Source organism: Engystomops pustulosus, chromosome 2, assembly GCF_040894005.1.
Source record: "Engystomops pustulosus chromosome 2, aEngPut4.maternal, whole genome shotgun sequence".
Lineage (NCBI taxonomy): Eukaryota > Metazoa > Chordata > Amphibia > Anura > Leptodactylidae > Engystomops > Engystomops pustulosus.
This window is the reverse complement of record NC_092412.1, coordinates 255631165-255652070: the sequence shown is the minus strand read 5'-3', so window position 1 is coordinate 255652070 and position 20906 is coordinate 255631165. Positions and strand designations below refer to the sequence as shown.

General features: G+C 44.2%; 1 protein-coding gene across 1 annotated transcript in view; it reads right to left on the bottom strand.

Moving 5' to 3' along the window:
* Positions 1 to 6500: 6500 nt before the first annotated feature.
* The window catches only part of IGSF11 (immunoglobulin superfamily member 11), a 241290-nt gene continuing 226884 nt past the window's right edge, over positions 6501 to 20906 (bottom strand). The window contains exons 2-7 of the mRNA XM_072138916.1: positions 19824 to 19987; positions 18436 to 18643; positions 15373 to 15528; positions 13068 to 13190; positions 11910 to 12057; positions 6501 to 11632 (exon numbers count right to left, since the gene is read on the bottom strand). Of these exons, the coding sequence (XP_071995017.1) occupies positions 11185 to 11632; positions 11910 to 12057; positions 13068 to 13190; positions 15373 to 15528; positions 18436 to 18643; positions 19824 to 19987 (1247 nt within the window). The 3' untranslated portion in view covers positions 6501 to 11184. The remainder of the gene's footprint in view (positions 11633 to 11909; positions 12058 to 13067; positions 13191 to 15372; positions 15529 to 18435; positions 18644 to 19823; positions 19988 to 20906) is intronic.

Sequence of the window (20906 nt, the reverse complement as noted above, 5' to 3'; positions counted from 1 at the left end):
TACATTTCCCAAGTGTATGCTTTATGCTGGCATGGTTTTTTAAGATTCCACATATTTTACTAGAATGTTATGAGGCTCAGAATTTAGGTATCATTTTTCAAATTTTTTGTAAAATCACCAAAACTTGTATTTAGATGGACCTGCTCAACTTCTAATTGACACTGAGAGGCCTAAATAATAGCGAGACTCGTAAATTACCCCATTGTGGAAACTACACACCTCAACGTATGAAAACCCTTTTAAGAAGTTTGTTAACCCTTTACGTGTTTTATAGGGGTTAAAACAAAATGGAGGTGCAGTCTCCAAATTGTAATATTTTTTCACAATACACCCATTTTGGGTGGAAAATTAAACATTTACAATGGATTAAATGAATAAAGGCTCCACAAAGTTTGTTACCCAATCTCTCCCGAGTACACGCATACCCCATATGTGCTGGTAACCTGCTGTATGGGCGCACGGCCGGGTATAGAAGGGAAGGAGGCGCCATCCAGTGCAGATTTGCTATGTCACATTGTACAGGCTATAATTTTTTTCTTTTTTTTTATTGTGGACCTATAGGGGCTTATTTCTTTTGCCACATGAGATGCACTTTTCTGGTACATAATTTTGGGGCATCTATAGCTAATTGGTGAGATTTTATGAACTCTTTGTTGGTGGAGGAAATGAAAATCATCACTTTTCAGGAAGATTTTTATGGGTTTTTTTTTTTGGCTGTTTACCATACCATAAAAATTGTATATTATTTTTATTCTATGGGTCGCCACGATTACAAAAAGACCTCATTTATATAGATTTTTTATTTTTTTCCCATTTTTACTGCATAAAAAGTAATTTGGCAAAAATGTTGTTAATTTTAGCATCACCGTCTTTCATATGCATAATTTTTTTATTTTTCGCCTCACAAATCTGGTTAAGGGCTTATTTTTTGCGAGAAGGATTGTTCTTTTAAGTGGTCTTATTTTAGAGTGCATAACATTTTTTAAATCCCTTTTTAGAGCATTTTTATAGGGTATTAATTGAAAATTATCTTTTTTCTGGAGCTTTTTTTTGTTTTGTTTTTTACGGGGTTCCCTTTGCGGATCTAATAACGATTCTGTTTTATTATACAGATTGTTACGGACGCAGGGATACCAAATATGTGGGGGTTTTGTGTATTTTATTCAATTGTACTGAATAAAAACCAATTTGGAGAAAATCTTGTTCATTTTAGCATCACCATCTTTTCATATGCATAACTTTTTTATTTTTCGGCTGACAAATCTTGTTAGGGGCTTATTTTTTGCGAGAAGAGTTGTTCTTTTTAGTGGGCTTATTTTGGAGTGCATAACATTTTTTAAATTACTTTTTAGAGCATTTTTTTTATAGGGTATTAATTAAAAATTATCTTTTTTCGGAACGGTTTTGCGTTTTTTTTCTACAGCGTGTACCGTGCGGGTCCAGTAACGATTCTGTTTTATTATACAGATTGTTACGGACGCGGCAATACCAAATATGCGTGTTTTTTTTGTGTTTTTGTGTTTAATATACTTTATTAAGTGTTTTTATAGGAAAGTGACATTTTAGGGGCTTATATTTTTAGGTATTTATTTTTTATTTATTATAATGTGTAGTGTTAAGTGTTTTTGCATATTTTTACTTATACATACTTGAACTTGAACCAGTGATGCTCTGATCACTGGTTTAAGTTCAATACACTGCTCTACAATACTATTTTATTGTAGAGCAGTGTAAACTGTCTGAGCAAGCTTGCGCATGCTCAGACAGTTTATAGTCAGACCCGGAAGGGGTCTGGCTGCCATGGAAACCGGGCAGCTCCGGGGCACATGCCAGTCCTCGGAGCTGCCCAGAAGTGGATCGGATCCCCCGGTAAGCGGCACGGGGGATCCGATCCACAGCGCAAACACCCTTACACTCCGCGGTCATGTTTGACCGCGGCGTGTAAGGGGTTAACACCCGCGATCGGAGCCGGCTCCGCTCGCGGGTGTTAGCGCAGGCTGTCAGCTGTACTAGACAGCTGACAGCCGCTGCTTCTGGTACCGGCTCCGTTCGTGAGCCGGTGCCAGAAGCAGGACGTTATAGAACGTCCCCGTGCGCTAAGCATCTAGCCCCGGGGACGTACTATAACGTCCTGGTGCGCCTAGGGGTTAAGGGCTGGAGAAATCCATGATATTGTCCTCGGGCTCCCAAGATCTCTCCTTCGGCCCGAACCCCTTCCGGTCAACCAAGGAGAACCGCTTCCCTCTCACCATCTTCATATCGAGGATCTCTTTTACCTTGTAGACGTCGGTGGAGTCAGACTCAGGAGCCGGAGGAGGCACTTGCCAGGAGAAGCGGATCAGAATGACAGGCTAGAGTAGCGATACATGGAAGGAGTTCGGGAAGCGCATGGTGGGAGGATTTGATGAGCCTCAGCACCTCGAAAGGACCCAGGAAATTAGGACCAAGCTGGTAGCCAGGGATCTTTAGCCGGACATACCTGGAGGACAACCAGGCTTTGCCACCCGGAGAGAAGATAGGAGAAGACCTGCGCTTCTTATCAGCCTGGAGCTTGGCTCCAACAGAAGCCTGGAGCAAGAAAAGGCGAGTCTGCTCCCAAATGGACTTTAGATCCTGTACCAATTCTTCAACTGCAGGAACGTCAGAGGACACAGGTAGAGGAAGAGGAGGGCGCGGGTGCAGTCCATAATTGATGAAGAATGGAGCAGAGTCGGCAGATGCTGAATCCAGGGAGTTATAAGAGAACTCTGGCATCCAGTGTGGCCTATGGGTGGGGAGGGGGCAGTGTGGCTATGGGGGCAGAGGGTAGTTTGCCATATGGGTGGGGGGGCAGTGTAGCTTATGGGTGGGTGGACAGTGTAGCTTATGGGTGGGTGGACAGTGTGGGTTATGGAATGTGGCTTATGGGGGTACAGTGTGGGTAAATAGCGGGGACAGTGTAGCTATGTAGGGGAGACAATGTGGCTACGGGGAGGACAGTGTGGCTACTGCAGAGGGGGGGGGGGGGACTGTGGCTACTGGGCCCACTATGCCCTGTCACCCAGAGGCCTACTTAAACCTGGAGCCGGTCCTGCATACACACTGAACATGCCCATATACTTATACTGGCAGCTGGGGGTCGTTTTTGCCTCCATCTGCTCAGATTAAGTTGCATCCAGCAGGAAACACTGTGAAAAATTGAGGCGGACTGCTCTATATCATCCTGCTCTCTGCTTAAGAGCGCAGTATACGCTTCGCGGAGGCCCATAGAGGCAACGGATGCAACTGTATGGCCTCCATCCCTGGCCTCTGCTGAGCTTACATATGTACGTCACTTGGGGCACCCAGAACATCCGCACCTTTGCAGATGTTAAGCTTAGCTTTGTATTCTCAAAGGATATGAGGATTCCCTCATTAGGATGAAATGGAAGAAATGAAGAAGCAAGATCCATCAGTTCTGGATAAAAAAAACCTGCACTTGAAGGTCATTGGCTGATATTGAACAATGCCGTCATTATTCCCACATTCCCAGCTGGAATTTCATCAAACTTTTTGAAACTTTTTGTGTATGCATTCCCCTACATGTCCAGCAGGTGGCAGCGCAGCACCGCACATAGCGAATCACAGAAAATACACACGGCTTCGTCATTTCATTAAGAATATTTATCAACTGTTATAATACAGAGCTGAAAACAGGAAAGTCCAGGAAATTCTTTGTTTTTTTTTGTTTTTTTTCCGTTAGTATTTTTCTTTTTAATTTTTTTTTTAAACTTTATTTAAATTTTTTTTTTTTTTTTTACAAAATATACAAAATTTTTGTACCGCTTCTTCCAAGGTGTTTACATGCTCATAACACATGATGAAGCTCCCTGATTTGTAGGTCTCATGCGTCTTACAGTATCTTATATTAAGCCATAATCATCCCCATAACCAGATGGGAACAATCCCGAATTAAAATCTGCTACATTCTGAGAGAAGGACCTTAAAGTGGTGGACAGCAGATGGTTAGTGGTGCTAGAGTCTATAGAGCCCTATGCGGAGGCTTCCCTTATAGCAGGTGGGGCAGGAGGGGTATTTGCTCTCTCCGGACCTATAAGAATCCATTGCAAATCCAATACAATTTCAGTAAAAACCCCCAACACAGACGCCAATTGTGCCCCTGCTATAGGGGAGCGCCGCCCTACAGTGTATAAATGCATGTTACATCCCCATGACCCGGGCTTCCATCTCCCTCTCCCCATTGGCTCATTTGTAAACAGTTAAAAATCAAAAGTTTTTGAATTTTCATTTGAAAAATTAAAGATACTTTGTAACACAAAGGATTCCATCACCAATTCCAGGCCCCGGGGGGCAGTTTTTAGGTTGGGGGTAACAGGTTCTAGTGGGTCTCAGGGAATTTGGGTTTATAGCTATCATAGTGGATCATATTAAGGGCATATGTCTACATGGAGATGTTAAAGGGGCGGGTCAATGCATAGATTGACCTCCAGGCCAACAATCAATGGTCATTAGAAGATTAGAACAACGTTGCTAACAATGTGCAATTGTCTACAATTGAGTTCATCCAAATATTGGGTTACTAAGCGGAACATTCCTTGTGCAGGATCGGGGAAGGTCCATGATTCTCAGTACATTGGACTTAGGAATGGTTAGGGATCGGGTTGGGCAAATAAGGCAACTGCCTAGGGCACCATTAAGGAAGGAGTTTTTGATATTTCTTCTATGTCACTTAACCCTCACTTAGGGAGACTATTCTACAACAATCTGGGTGGCCTCCTTCCTGTACAGCCCCTGCGGCCCCATATTACAGGTCACATAGAAGCCATTGATCCATGTAATACACCTATAGAATTATCTATTCCTGATACTCGAGAGGGTGTGGACACTTTTGCAATCGTTTTTCATGAGGCAGACACTTTTGCTACATTTTTTCCTATTCAGGTTTATGTGTTTCCATGGTTTCTGACTACAAAGTTCATCTCGTAGTCAGGTGTTTCTCTCTTCTTGTAGAATATAATGGGGCAGATTTACTTACCCGGTCCATTCGCGATCCAGCGGCGCGTTCTCTGCGGTGGATTCGGGTCCGAATCCTCCAACGTCCACCAGGTGTCGCTGCTGCGCTGAAGTTTCCCGAGACCCAGCTGGAATGCCCTAAAGTTCACCGGCCTATACCTGGTGAAGGTAAGTGCAACTTCCGCGACACTTTTTTTTTTTTTAAATGCGGCGGTTTTTCCGAATCCGTCGGGGTTTCGTTCGGCCACGCCCCCCCCCCCCCCGAGTTCCGTCGCGTGCATGCCAGCGCCGATGCGCCACAATCCGATCGCGTGCGCCAAAATCCCGGGGCAATTCAGGGGAAATCGGCGCAAATTGGAAATATTCGGGTAACACGTCGGAAAAACGCGAATCGGGCCCTTAGTAAATGACCCCCAATATGTATATAACATACACAAAGATTTGTCTGTAGTCTGCATCGGAGCTGAATACATAAAACGGGATACACAGGACGAGTCGCAACATTGTATTCTGTACATTGGAGTCTTCAAACCATTCGATGTTATATGGAAGTCAGGAATATTCTGTGTGCGCGTCGTTGGGATGAAATCTGAGATACAATCTTAGACGCAAGGTCATGGTGGATCGCGGTTACTGCTCAGCAGAAGACTCCTCTGCTGGGTGACGACAGCTGCTGCTAATGTTTCTGCAGTGTCTTAGTGTCTCCCGTTCCCTCGACTGCATTGTACTGCAGCCTGGGACACTGATGGCTGAGAGTCGCAATGCTTCACAGACCAACATACAGGGGAAAGCAGCGACTCTACGCAGCCAGGGGAACTTTATGGGGGAAAAAGGGCAAAGTAATCTATCAAAGTGACAACTTATCATAAAACTGGAAGACTCGGGCCGGGAGATAAGTCAAAACTCTCTCATTGCCTTTAAGTACTTGGTTGCTGATCCAAAAAAATGACAATTTTGGATAACTTGGATATTATTTTAGCAGTTGGGACCAGTGTGACCCCCGTCAACTTCTGGGTAAGGTTACGTGAGGTCATCCTTGCACTCATCCTTAAGAGTGGTCCGAACTTATGCATCTTATTTTGAAGACTTTTCGAAGAGGGTCGAACAGAAGAGTCACCCACAATCTCAATGTTGGATTCTCCGAATCCAAGCCCTTTTTTCTTACCTTAATTTTTGACTTAAGATCTTCCAAGATGACCAACCATCTTGGAAGGTAAGGAGGGACACATTAATACTTGCAATGGGCACAATGGGGGTCATTTACAAAGGGCCCGATTCGCGTTTTCCCGACGTGTTACCCGAATATTTCCGATTTGCGCCGTTTTCCCCTGTATTGCCCTGGGATTTTGGTGCACGCGATCGGATTGTGGCGCATCGGCGCTGGCATGCACGTGATGGAAATCGGGGGGCGTGGCCGAACGAAAACCCGACGGATTCGGAAAAACCGCCGCATTTAAAATACAAAAAGTGTCGCGGAGCTTGCACTTACCTTCACTAGGAATAGGCCAGTGAACTTGAGTGCATTTCAGCGGACTTCAGCGCAGCAGCGCCACCTGGTGGACATCGGAGGAACTACCTTAGTGAATCCCGTCTGGACCCGAATCCACCGCAGAGAACGCGCCGCTGGATCGCGAATGGACCGGGTAAGTAAATCTGCCCCATTGACTTCAAAACACTATTACGACCAGTATTGGATTATAATTGGTGGTTTTGGTGGTAGCTCGGGGTCCAAGCCTTCCATGGCCACCAAAATTTTATACTGAGAAGGACCTTCACCTTTGAATTCCTCATACATCTATTGCTGCTCACGAGAGTCATTTCAGGACTTTTGAAAGTCCTTCAATGGTCCAGAAACTGCAGATTGAGACCAGGCTGAATGGACTCATCCTCTGATTCTTGTACCATATGTAGGAAGTAAATTCCAGACTTGTAGGGGCAATAATATTCATACAACCCATGGCCCATGGCAGTCTTCATCCCCCCCCTGATTACTACATGAGTGGTGGGTTCTCAATGTTCTCATAGACTTGAGGACCACGTATCTTCGAGGTTATGACTTTCACGTTAGACCTGTGGGTCCTGCTCTACTATAACTGAGGCCGACTTTTAAGTCTATGAAAAACTTCGAGGTGCCATGTTGAGTTAGTATCAATGGCTGCCTAGATAGTTCAAAAAGTTGGTGGTCATCACCAGATCAAGAGCCAATATAAGATAAAATGGTCCACATTCTATCAGGGTCCACCAAAATGAATGTCAATAGGGGAAAGGGCAGTGTCGGACTGGGTTCCCTTAGGCCCACCAGAGAATATTTGGGGGCCGACTCATTATCCCCCAGGAAATATACTCTACAGACTCCAAATTGTGGTGTTTTCTGATGGACCTCTGGGGTTCAGTATTGGGTTGAGTCAGGGCCCACCGGAGGATCCTCTGGGACTCTGGTGGGCCAGTCCGACACTGGGAAAGGGCAACTAAACCGTTCACAGAATAAATTGAGAAAATGTATTTTGGGAATTTTGACTTGGATTTGCCTAAACTCAACCATTCAATGAGAAGATTTAAACAAATCTGAACGACCCCCGGGATGCAGGACCCCCGGGATGCAGGACTCTACATCACAAGACGTACCAGGTGGCGGGTCGTATTACATTACATTACAAGTTCCACCAACCCCAACATTGCCTTCAGTGATACAAAGTATCCAAAATTTTCAATCATATCATCTTAGTGCATTAGAAAAAAAAAAAATCTGGTCATTCTAATTTTTTTTTTTTTCATTTTTTTTCCATACATATATATATATATTTTTTTTTACCAACATCACTCAAGAAACAGGATTTCATGCGGCAGGCCGGGCATCTCAAAGTTTTATGCAGGATGCAGGAGTTTTTTTTTTAAATTTTAGTATTAACTTTTTTTTTTTTGAGTAATCGGCCACAGGAAATATAGGAGGAGGACCATAATACTGACTAGGGGTTATCCTCAGACCCAATGGACAGAGAGAAGTCATTTGGGAGTGTGACCAGAAGACACAGCCCATCCCCCACCCATTAATAGTCGGTGCCCAGCACCCATTGGTTAATACTTAAGAGAAAGGGAACCTATCAAATCCGTTATGGCCAATTCTGGTAAAAGACCTCAGAGCAAGTGCAACCTCGGACCAAATATTTTTTGTATTCGTCAAACCGAATGATCTACCCTAACCCCCATAAAAATCGTGGTATCCATACGTGTTATAGATTACTACCATGCAAGCCATACATACCCACATTAGTGTGCTGCCAAGCGTTCCGCCCCGCAGGCGGTTGGCATGTCGAATGCCGCAAAGCTTTGCTGTAAATACCTACTTTTTTGTATTCAAGTCATTAAGGAGGTGCTGGCACCCCGCAAATATTACAACTATAATTAGACACATTCTTCCGTGGCCAAAATGCATATATATTTTTTTTTTATAATGGAAAATTTTTAAAATGCATGGAATATTTTCAGGATATTTTTGCTCTATTTTTGAAAATTTCATAACCCCATCCCCTCCCACCTTAATATCGAGGGATATATCTGGGTCTAGGCAGCACCTGTCTGCGCCAGTGAGTTAACGCTCTACTATAACAATGCAGCAGTTGGTTAATTGACATCATTTTCGGGAACGGAGAGAAAATCTGAAGACATAAACCAACATTCAGATGGAGCTATGACGGGGATTAGCCGAACTATCGGATTTCCTAGGTAAGTTTTTGCAAAAAAAATACACTCGGTTGGAATCCTGGACCTTGTCTGCTCAGCTCGGAGGGTGAAAGTTGGTGGTAAGTTGGATGTTTTAGCGGACCTGTCACTAGGATGGGTTTTAATTATTATGCAATAGTCATGGGATCCCAATAGATCGTAGTCATTGGGTCATGGGTGCGTTATGGACAACGGTTGGCCAAGGCCCTGTTGTGGCTATTGTAGGGGCCACGGTTAGTGACAGATTCCCAAAACACTAAAACTTGCCACAGACATGACCTTTGTGGTGGACAATCCCCAACATCTATTGGGATTTTCCAAAAAAAATAGGTTGTGTTTCAGCCTATTTGACCCAGAACTGTCCAGTTTGGAAGAATAATAAGAGCTAATTTTTTGGTTTTCTAATTTTCTTGTATTTTGGATCCCATTGTCCATTGGGTTTGTCCAAAAATATCTATGTGGACTTCCAAAGATATATCCTGGAGGAAATCAGGAAAGGGTTTGTTGGGTTTCAACCTATTTGACCCTTTGTCTCCGTGGGTATAACATTTTATCATTGGGCATCCTAATTCTTGGGTCTATCCATAAATATCTCTAAGACAACAATTCGTTGGGTTTGAGTCTATTTGACTCTTTGTCTCCGTAGATGACAATTTTACTCCATAGCTATGACTATTTTTAATCAAGGATTCCAATTTCTTCAGGGACTGTCAAAAAATTTTCCTTCAGCGAAAAATAAGAACACAAAGGGTTGGGTTTTAACCCGTTGGACCCATGACCTCACCAGGAGGTTAGGATCCACCACTGAAGGTCATTGCATGGTTGACAAACTCAGGTCATGTTTATGGCAAGTTTTAGATTTTAAAAAAATCTACGGTAATCCTAAGGAAAAAAAATAATAAAATTTTGTTTAGGCAAAATCTGGAAAAAATATGCAAGTTTTATATATACTGTAGATATATATCGAGAGGTATAGAACTTTTGTTATCTGTGAATAAAGTTTTACGGACATCATAAAATTTGGCTCTTGTGTACATAATACGGTAACAACTCTGCAGACATCAATTTTCAGGCACATAAACACTGGAGATCCAGTATTTCGATCAAGAGTTCATTTGGGGTAAACTTCGAATGTTGCCCCTACCCCACCCCACTTCCTTCCTTCCATTGCCACTTGGATGGAGTTGCAGCATAAGGAGAGTCAACTGTTCCTTTAAAGTTGCGTAGACCCACTGAATAATAGTGAGACATGAAAGCTTCAGCCCTTCACTGGGTGAGAAGACAGGATTTGAAGGCTAACGCTCAACGTGGAGGCTGGTTGACCCATTAGTGCTCATGTAGGACAATCACTAGAACGTGTTGCATTAGGTGGACCAAAACATGAATTCCTTTCCATTCGTTCACCATTGAACTACCAGAAACTCTGCACAGCCCTAAGATCACATCACCAGGATGGAACCTTCTGTAGACCACAGCAAATTCAAAAAAGTCTTCCATAGATGCATGTTCATCAAAAGTGGACAACCCACGCTTCCTGAGAAATGGTGGAACTAAAGGTTCACCCATGGTCTCACCGTGACGCTGAAGGACCATGATGGGACATCTAGTTCTACAACCGCTTGAGAAATATCTGCAAACCAAGTCCATTAAAAAAAAACGAATATTAAAAATAAGAAATGGAAAAGAAAAATAAAGATGAATTTTTTAACATCTCCCGGACACAATACGATGACCTAGGTTTTTTTGGAACCTTGACACAATGATGACTACAGAGCCCCTAAAAAAATGAATAACTAATTACATAATTTCTGTAAAAGAATGAAAAAAAGATTTGTTTGTCTATAATCTCAAAATATGACAGAATATTGGACGCAGAACAATCTAGATTTGTAAGAGAAACTGATGCAGTTGACCTTCTCAGGACTTCTTCAAACCCCGTGGTAGCAATGGTGGGTCTTGCTCTGTATCAACCGGTTGGATGTTCTTCCATGGAGGTGGCTATGAATAAAGTGCTGGAGTGAGAGGGGAAACGGATACTTCTTTTTTAGCTGGTGATTGGTAGGTGGTGGAGACGGGTGGACTTGGGGGCTCCTTAGCACCATCTTCAATGAACAAGACAACTAGTTGGATTCCAAGCAAGATAGATGTTACAAAAATAAAGCCGTTGATGGGGCTTCGTGTAAGTGAGAGGAGCTGAACCAGAGTACGGGAGGCACATTTGTTATTCTGTGTTGGAAGCCCCGGGGCTGTGCTTGGCACTACAAGGATGAGTTCTAATCTCGGGGAAAACTGTCCACAATTCCCTGGGTCAATCCTTGTCTCAGGGTCTATCTGCGCTCACGAGAGCAAAAGGACCGGCCTATTCCAGTCGTAGACTGCCTGGATGAAAGGAAGGAACAGAGAAGCTCACGTGACGTTCTTTCATCCCACATGCTAACACGACTCTTCCTTGCCCCATGAGTCTTACTCTTTCTATACTAGTGACCCAGCTCTACTCTGAGCAGGTATCATGACTGGTACACCGCCTATCCTCTCCAACGTGGCCTGGCTTACTGCATAAGACCTAGTTTGAGAAGGTTTAGCTTTCCTGCCGACTGTACCGTTACTTCTACCTCCAGTCTTTGGAGAAGGGGCTGTGTTAGCTGTCACCACCAATGTCTTTGGAGGACCAGAAGGCTGTCCTCCATTAGCATATGTTGGTCTTGGGTGACCTATGACTGAACGTGCAGAGGGTTGGCGGCATCCATTGCAGTTGTAATGGACATAAGAGCCGGTGTTGAAACTTGACTTGGCGTTGTTCCAGTAGTGACCATTGTAGGTGTTTGTGTTGGTGGAAGTCAGAGTGTCGTGCTCGGAGGAGGAGGCATCAGGGTGAAAGACTTTGGTAGATAATGAGCACTTTGGAGGAAGATCATCCTCTCTAGGAAGAAAAAGAGAACGAGAAATCAATAACGAATAGAACTTTTCTTTGACATCGCTAATTCATCATCTCCAGTTTCGTATGACGTATGGACAATGACCATCTACCCAACGCTCAGTAGATAATTTGTAATTGCCTCATGGGATTCTATAGACAATAGCGTGGACCCAACCTCACAACTGGCCGTGGAAGAAGACAAACGAGGGGATGCCTTACAATATTAATTCTTCCAATATGTAACAAAGACGATCCAAGCATGTCCCCCCATCTATCATACCGTATCTCATTAGGGATTTCCTCTTCTTCTTCCTTGTGCTTGTTCCTCCAGTAGAACAACCCAAAAACCACCACAGCAATGCAGATGACCAGCACCAAGACTCCTCCGGCAATGGCTCCAGCTATGAGACCCATGCTCTGATGCTGAGCTGAGAACATAAGAGTGAGTATTGTTACCATCCCACTGGAGCAATGGAAATCCATCAGTAATAAAGAGATTGCGCAATCTGGTCAACAGCTCGTAAGCGCTAACCAGGATATTACCTAAACAAGACCTTCTGGTCCTACAACTAATCAGCAGGAGAACACTATGTTCTCTAGGTCCTTCTTACCCACAAGACAGTAGACAACTTGCTATTCGGTGGAGGTCCAACAGTTGGGATCCCCACAAATCTTTGGTGGGGATGAGATTGGGTTGACCATGCATATTGCCGCTCTATTCACTCAACGGGAGACCTCTGACTCAGTCCTTCATTTTTGAGATTGGTGTTGGTCCTAATGGCCAAACCCCAACTTATCAACAAGTTATCCCCTATCCTATGGACAACCATTCCAATGAAATCTCTCTGAAGATTAGGGTGGACACCACTGTACTGGAAGGGGGGTTTGTCTCTATATTAAAAAGTATGTCACCACAGGTCCATCAGGATTAAATCGGAAATCTTTAGGACATCCCTGGACTTACTCTACATCACAAGTGACTTTTCCGGCCATGATTGGGCAAAGCTGGTCCAGTGATCCAACTTTTGGCTAGGAGATCACTGCAATCAACTGTTTTTGGTACCCCTGCCCTGGCCCCCAGGGTCACTAACCACCAGGATTAATGTATAACCCTGCTAGACTCTAAGGATACTAGGATTATTGTCTTATTACAGCAGGGTTATATTTACTGACCTCTTTGACCATCGTGAAAATTTTGTGTGTCCTACTAGACCGATCCACCAGGAATCGTATAACCCTCTAGTAACGCTACTCACCCACTTCAATAGAATTCTTACTAGCCCACCAGGACTATTATAAAACACATATGTACTTTGTGTCATATGTATTGAGCTGTAAAAACAACAAGTATAAACCCCAATATTACCAGGGACAGGGTCTATCTCTGTCCCCCATCAAGCAAACCCCCAAAAAGTAATTAAAAAAATACGAAACTTACGTGCGACTACTTGCAGGTCCAGCAGGCAGGTGCGAGCACCCATGAGATTGGAGGATACACATTGATATCGCCCTGAGGATGCGGTGCTTATGTTCTTCAGTAAGATTGTACCTTGAAACTGGTCTGAAAGAAGTTATCAGAAAAACATTGACTTTTCAAAAAACTTTATGAAAAATAAAATAATAAAAAATTCAATGAAGAAGTGACCCCGTGGATATCTGGGTTCTGTCTATTATTGTGTCCGATAACTGTCTACATTGTATCTAGTTATGCGGATCAATCAGCTGATAAAATTCTGTCTACTTACAGCCACCACTAGGGGGAGCTAATTGTATTTCTATAGATAAAGTGCCCCTAGTGGTAGCTGATGAGCGCTACAAGTATATAAATTATACGTATAAATGTAAGATGAAGAGTGAAAACTGTGTCTAGTTATGTGAGATCAATCAGGTGATAAAATTGTCACTGGTGGAGGGTTAATTGACATTATATAGAATTAGTGCCCCAAGTGGCAGCTTCAGGGAGCTACAAGTGTATAATTAATCCCTATTTATGTCAAAGAGGAAAAACTGTATCAAATTACATGGATCAATGATAAAATTCTGCCTACCGACAGCCACCACTAGGTGGAGCTCATTGTATTTATAAAGAATTAGTGTCCCTAGTGGCAGCTGCAAGGAACTACAAGTATATAATCCATCTCTATTAATGTAGGATGAAGAGCAGGGGATTTAGATATCTGTAAATAAAAATACAGTAAGCCCCGCCCCTTATTAGTTTACATTGACCAGCACAGGAGCTGTATACACAAAACGGGAGGAGGGTTTTATTAAAAAAAATAGCAAAGCTGCTTATTTTATTATTATAGTGATATAGGAGCAACGTGATTGCACAAGTGGGCAGTCCCCCTTAAAGGTGAAGGACGTCTCTTCTTAAAGCTACGGTATTGGATAATGAGCCCCTGCCCCACATGGCCTCTGAGTGGCGACAATTAGAAAATAAAGGCGCCCTGAATTAATAAGCGTTATTAAGGCGGCTCTCTCCATCTCGTTGGCCGAGACGCTTAAATCATGAGGTCCGGCAGGGAATGAGTAACGACAATGCGAGTCATTACGCGCCGGATCTCGATCCGTGATTTATGATACAGGAAAACTCATTAATTTTATGCCTCGTAAGCTACAACTCTGTCAGCAGATTCCAGACGAGAAGAGAAGGGGTGACGCCGGGAGAGACAAATATTGAAGGGTCTGAGGACTTTTCTAAAAACTGGTCTGAAAGAAATTATCAGAAAAACATTGACTTTTCTAAAAACGTTATAAAAAAAATTAATTTATCCCATGGATATCTGGGTTCTGTCTATTAGAGGTCTCCATAGTGTCCTATAAACAGTCTATATTGTATCTAGTTATGCGGATCAATCAGCTGATACAATTCTGTCTACTTACAGCCACCACTAGGGGGAGCTAATTGTATGTATATAGATAAAGTGCCCCTAGTGGTAGCTAATGTGCGCTACAAGTATATTTGCATCAGGTCTAATCATGACTTTCTACCATTTGGTGTATACAGCATCAGCGTCAAGATATGTGTCCTCAGTGGTTTCTGATTTTCTCTTACTTAAAGGGATTTTTTCATACATGACATCTATGTGCTGTATGACGTCTATGGGACATATCATCCCCTATGCTGCAAATTGCGACTGTGTGGATAATTGTAGATATTGACGAATGTCATTAATGGGGAAAAAACCCCTTTAAAGAGGACCTTTCATGACCTTACACATGTGAATAATACTGTTAGAGGCTGCTACACAGATTCAGCTGCACTTTGAATTTTCTTTCTAGCCCCCATGGTTGCTGAGATATCAGTCCCAGTATCTGACCACTATAATCCTCTCCACTGTTAGAGAGGAGGAGCTAGAGCGTAGGAATGTGTGTGTGTTTCAGATAAGATTAGCATAAGACATGCCTCCTCCTCTGCTCCAGCTCCTCCTCTCTGACAGTAGAGAGGATTATAATGGTCAGATACAGGGACCAATATCTCAGTAACAATGGGGGCTACAAAGAAAGTTCCAACTGGCGCTAAAAAAACAGGAAAGATGTTTATGAAAAGCTTATATAGTGTCCTATATATTGTGAGTAGTACTCATGGGGTCATATGGAAGCTAGAAGATATATGATTAGGACCTGCACTGAATGCATTTTAGGGGATTCCAACGAGGTCGCTTTTAATTATAGAATGAATGAGCAACCTTTTTCCTAATATTCCTCTTTTATGGAGTTCCCCTTTAAGTCCCAGCACTCACCTTGTGTTACTGATGCAGGAAGGAACGGGTTGTTATCCACTTTCTCCCATAAGTAGGTTGGTCTGGGGATTCCTTCCTCCGAGCTGCAGGTCAGAGTCACATCACTCCCGATATCCAGGGATCCCTGAATGTTGCAGAGGGGTTCAGAGGGAGGCACTAGAGACCAAAATACAGACAACATATAATCAACCAATCAGAAACTAGAAATATATCCTGATGGATAGGCTGTATTCTCAGTGATGGCGCCGCTGCTCTCTAGTGATGGATAGGCTGTATTCTCAGTGATGGCACCGCTGCTCTCTAGTGATGGATAGGCTGTATTCTCAGTGATGGCACTGCTGCTCTCTAGTGATGGCACCGCTGCTCTCTAGTGATGGATAGGCTGTATTCTCAGTGATGACACCGTTGCTCTCTAGTGATGGATAGGCTGTATTCTCAGTGATGGCACCGCTGCTCTCTAGTAATGGATAGGCTGTATTCTCAGTGATGGCACCGCTGCTCTCTAGTGATGGATAGGCTGTATTCTCAGTGATGACACCGTTGCTCTCTAGTGATGGATAGGCTGTATTCTCAGTGATAGCACCGCTGCTCTCTAGTGATGGATAGGCTGTATTCTCAGTGATGGCACCGCTGCTCTCTAGTGATGGATAGGCTGTATTCTCAGTGATGACACCGTTGCTCTCTAGTGATGGATAGGCTGTATTCTCAGTGATGGCACCGCTGCTCTCTAGTGATGGATAGTCTGTATTCTCAGTGATGGCACCGCTGCTCTCTAGTGATGGATAGGCTGTATTCTCAGTGATGGCACCGCTGCTCTCTAGTGATGGATAGGCTGTATTCTCAGTGATGGCACCGCTGCTCTCTAGTGATGGATAGGCTGTATTCTCAGTGATGGCACCGCTGCTCTCTAGTGATGGATAGGCTGTATTCTCAGTGATGACACCGTTGCTCTCTAGTGATGGATAGGCTGTATTCTCAGTGATGGCACCGCTGCTCTCTAGTGATGGATAGGCTGTATTTTCAGTGATGGCGCTGCTGCTCTCTGGTGATGGATAGGCTGTATTCTCAGTGATGGCACCGCTGCTCTCTAGTGATGGATAGGCTGCATTCTCAGTGATGGCGCCGCTGCTCTCTAGTGAAGGATAGGCTGTATTCTCAGTGATGGCACCGCTGCTCTCTAGTGATGGATAGGCTGTATTCTCAGTGATGTCACTGCTGCTCTCTAGTGATGGATAGGCTGCATTCTCAGTGATGGCGCCGCTGCTCTCTAGTGATGGATAGGCTGTATTCTCAGTGATGGCACCGCTGCTCTCTAGTGATGGATAGGCTGTATTCTCAGTCATGGCACCGCTGCTCTCTAGTGATGGATAGGCTGTATTCTCAGTGATGGCACCGCTGCTCTCTAGTGATGGATAGGCTATATTCTCAGTGATGGCACCGCTGCTCTCTAGTGATGGATAGGCTGTATTCTCAGTGATGGCACCGCTGCTCTCTAGTGATGGATAGGCTGTATTCTCAGTGATGGCACCGCTGCTCTCTAGTGATGGATAGGCTGCATTCTCAGTGATGGCACCGCTGCTCTCTAGTGATGGATAGGCTGTATTCTCAGTGATGGCACTGCTGCTCTCTAGTGATGGATAGGCTGTATTCTCAGTGATGGCACCGCTGCTCTCTAGTGATGGATAGGCTGTATTCTCAGTGATGGCACCGCTGCTCTCTAGTGATGGATAGGCTGTATTCTCAGTGATGGCACCGCTGCTCTCTAGTGATGGATAGGCTGTATTCTCAGTGATGGCACCGCTGCTCTCTAGTGATGGATAGGCTGTATTCTCAGTGATGGCACCGCTGCTCTCTAGTGATGGATAGGCTGTATTCTCAGTGATGACACCGTTGCTCTCTAGTGATGGATAGGCTGTATTCTCAGTGATGGCACCGCTGCTCTCTAGTGATGGATAGGCTGTATTTTCAGTGATGGCGCTGCTGCTCTCTGGTGATGGATAGGCTGTATTCTCAGTGATGGCACCGCTGCTCTCTAGTGATGGATAGGCTGTATTCTCAGTGATGGCACCGCTGCTCTCTAGTGATGGATAGGCTGTATTCTCAGTCATGGCACCGCTGCTCTCTAGTGATGGATAGGCTGTATTCTCAGTGATGGCACCGCTGCTCTCTAGTGATGGATAGGCTGTATTCTCAGTCATGGCACCGCTGCTCTCTAGTGATGGATAGGCTGTATTCTCAGTGATGGCACCGCTGCTCTCTAGTGATGGATAGGCTATATTCTCAGTGATGGCACCGCTGCTCTCTAGTGATGGATAGGCTGTATTCTCAGTGATGGCACCGCTGCTCTCTAGTGATGGATAGGCTGTATTCTCAGTGATGGCACCGCTGCTCTCTAGTGATGGATAGGCTGTATTCTCAGTGATGGCACCGCTGCTCTCTAGTGATGGATAGGCTGTATTCTCAGTGATGGCACCGCTGCTCTCTAGTGATGGATAGGCTGTATTCTCAGTGATGACACCGCTGCTCTCTAGTGATAGGCTGTATTCTCAGTGATGGCACCGCTGCTCTCTAGTGATGGATAGGCTGTATTCTCAGTGATGGCACCGCTGCTCTCTAGTGATGGATAGGCTGTATTCTCAGTGATGGCACCGCTGCTCTCTAGTGATGGATAGGCTGTATTCTCAGTGATGGCACCGCTGATCTCTAGTGATGGATAGGCTCTATTCTCAGTGATGGCACCGCTGCTCTCTAGTGAGGGATAGGCTGTATTCTCAGTGATGGCTCCGCTGCTCTCTAGTGAGGGATAGGCTGTATTCTCAGTGATGGCACCGCTGCTCTCTAGTGATGGATAGGCTGTATTCTCAGTGATGGCACCGCTGATCTCTAGTGATGGATAGGCTCTATTCTCAGTGATGGCACCGCTGCTCTCTAGTGATGGATAGGCTGTATTCTCAGTGATGGCACCGCTGCTCTCTAGTGATGGATAGGCTGTATTCTAATTCATCATGAAATCCTACTCACATAATGGACCAGTCTATAATTTACCCCGATCCTTGTACTCACCTAAAACGGTGAACCCCACGACGCCGATGTTGCGCAGCGCTCGGTCGGGGAAGTTGTTGACCATGCACTGGTAGGTCCCGGTGTCGGAGAGTTGGGTGTTATTGATGTAGATGGACGCGTTGGTGCTCGGCATGGTTTGCATAAATCCCACACGTCCCTGGAATTGCGCGGCCGTGGTGAAGACCTGACCCCCCTGATATATGATGATCTGCAGAGAAAGATGAGCACATAATGTTATACATCCAGAGACCAGCTACTACTCACAGCTGAGGGTTTGTTACAATCACACCTAGAACATTACACATCATAGAACAAATCTTTCCTCATCTGATCATTTGCTACAATGTATCAGTGCAGGTAAAATGCAGCACTCTGGGTTCCAAGCCTTTAGTCTCCTAAAAGTCTTCTCTAGTGTACCAAAACCTCAGCTGTGAGAAGTCCTAGTCTTCAGATTTATTGACACAATACAGAGAAACAACTTCTCCATTCACACCCAGAGCTGCCTCTAGAATACTACCTGCTCTCTGCAACCAATGCATTGAAATTACATTGCAGTCACAATGTTGCCTGCAGCTTTGGATGTGACTGGAGCATAAACTAAGCTGCCTCTCAAAACCAGTAAACTGAACACCTGGAGCTAAAATCAAACTGCTGCTGCTTTCCTTTGACCGTGTGAATGTGAATTTCAGTCCGACCAGTCACAATTTTTCCTGGAGCTTTGGATGTGACTAGAGTATAAATGAAGGTGCATCTCAAAACCGTTCAAATGAACACTGAGAGCTAACATCACAAAACTGCTGACTAGGTGGGAACATATAAGGGCATTGGATGGGGATAAGCAAATAGGTCACAATTATGTGTGCAGCTTTGGATGTGACTGGAGTATTAACTAAAGTTTATCTCTAAAACTAGAACAAACAGAGCAAAAATCACAATGCTGCTTTTCTGTGGCCGACTGAAATCCAACAGGCAGGGATAAGTAGTTAGGTCACAGTCACAATTTTGTGCGCAGATTTGGATGTGACTGTAGTATAAATTAGGTTTCACGTGAAAAACTGTTTAAAAAAAGAAAAGAAAAAATAACACCCAGAGCTAAAATCGCAAAGGTGTTTCCTTCGATGAGTGGACAATTCATTGCAATGAGGACAGTCAGGATTTTGCATGCAGCTTTGGATGTGACTGGAGAATAAAACCAGTATAAAATACCCAGAACTAATAACAATAAGGTTTGTTTTCCGGGACAAAGTTGCTTCAAACTTACAAGTGATAAGGATAAACATATAGGTCGCAGTTATAATATTGTACGCAGCTTTGGGTGTGACTGGAGTATAAATTTTACAATCTAGCTAAAAATCAGTACAGAACTCTGCGATTAACCCTTACCATACCTGTTCGGGCTGGTTGGCATTGGACAAGGGGGTGACAGTCCAGATGATGTTGAGGTTGGTGAGCGCCGCACTAGTGGTGAACGTGCATAATAGCGCAGCAGACTGACCGCGGGCGACCTGGATGTTATCCTTGTCCATCATCACCTGCAGGCCGGACACCAGACCTGCAATACAAGAAGCCATTAGAGAAATCTGCTTACAGCAGCCGCATTACACAGAGGATCAAATTATGTGCACGGACGGGACGCCGATTATGTCACATTCGTCCTCTAACCAGTTAAAGGGAAAGTGTCACAAGACGTGAAGTAGATTTGTAAGTAGAAAGACATAAAAACCCAGAAATATAACAAAACTGTATAATATAATAGAATATAATATAATATAATATAACAATGTAGAAATCTTCAGTAGAGTCAGTTATCTGATGTGATACAATGTGGCCACTAGGGGGCGCTATCTCACATCCATTGGGTTTCCAGACATCACATAGACGGAGTATTACTACCAGACACAGCAGGGGGATTTATTATGGAGGGGATTTCTGAAGATTTGAACCCTGGTTGGATTCGAACCCAGGACCAGGACCCCCCCCAGGATGGAAGAGGAGAGTCCTAATCATTGCAAACACAAATGGTAACACGAATGAGAATAACTATGTGATATATTGTGTATGTTACTATGATATATAGTATCTGCGCAGCTTCTGTATGTTGTATCTATAGTGGAGAACGGGGACATCATAGAAAATCTCTTTAGACCTTTGGCCTCTGGTCGGATCCGAACCCAGGACCCTCCTGATGCTGCAATATCCAGGAAACCGCATATAATAACCAAATCAACCATGAAAATCCAGGCACCGGGACTCCGTCCTACAAAAATCAACTTTTATAATTATGCTAATAAACCAGAAGGGCTCTGCAGGGCATTACCAGAGCCCCTCCGTGCTGCAGCTTCAGGGGCTGTTACACTCCACCTCCATCTCCTCCTTCAGCACTTCCCCTCCCTCTGCCTGATGTCATCACAGTGTGAGGGAGGAAGTGCTCCTGCAAAGTGTAACAGTCTGTGAAGCTCCAGCACGGAGGG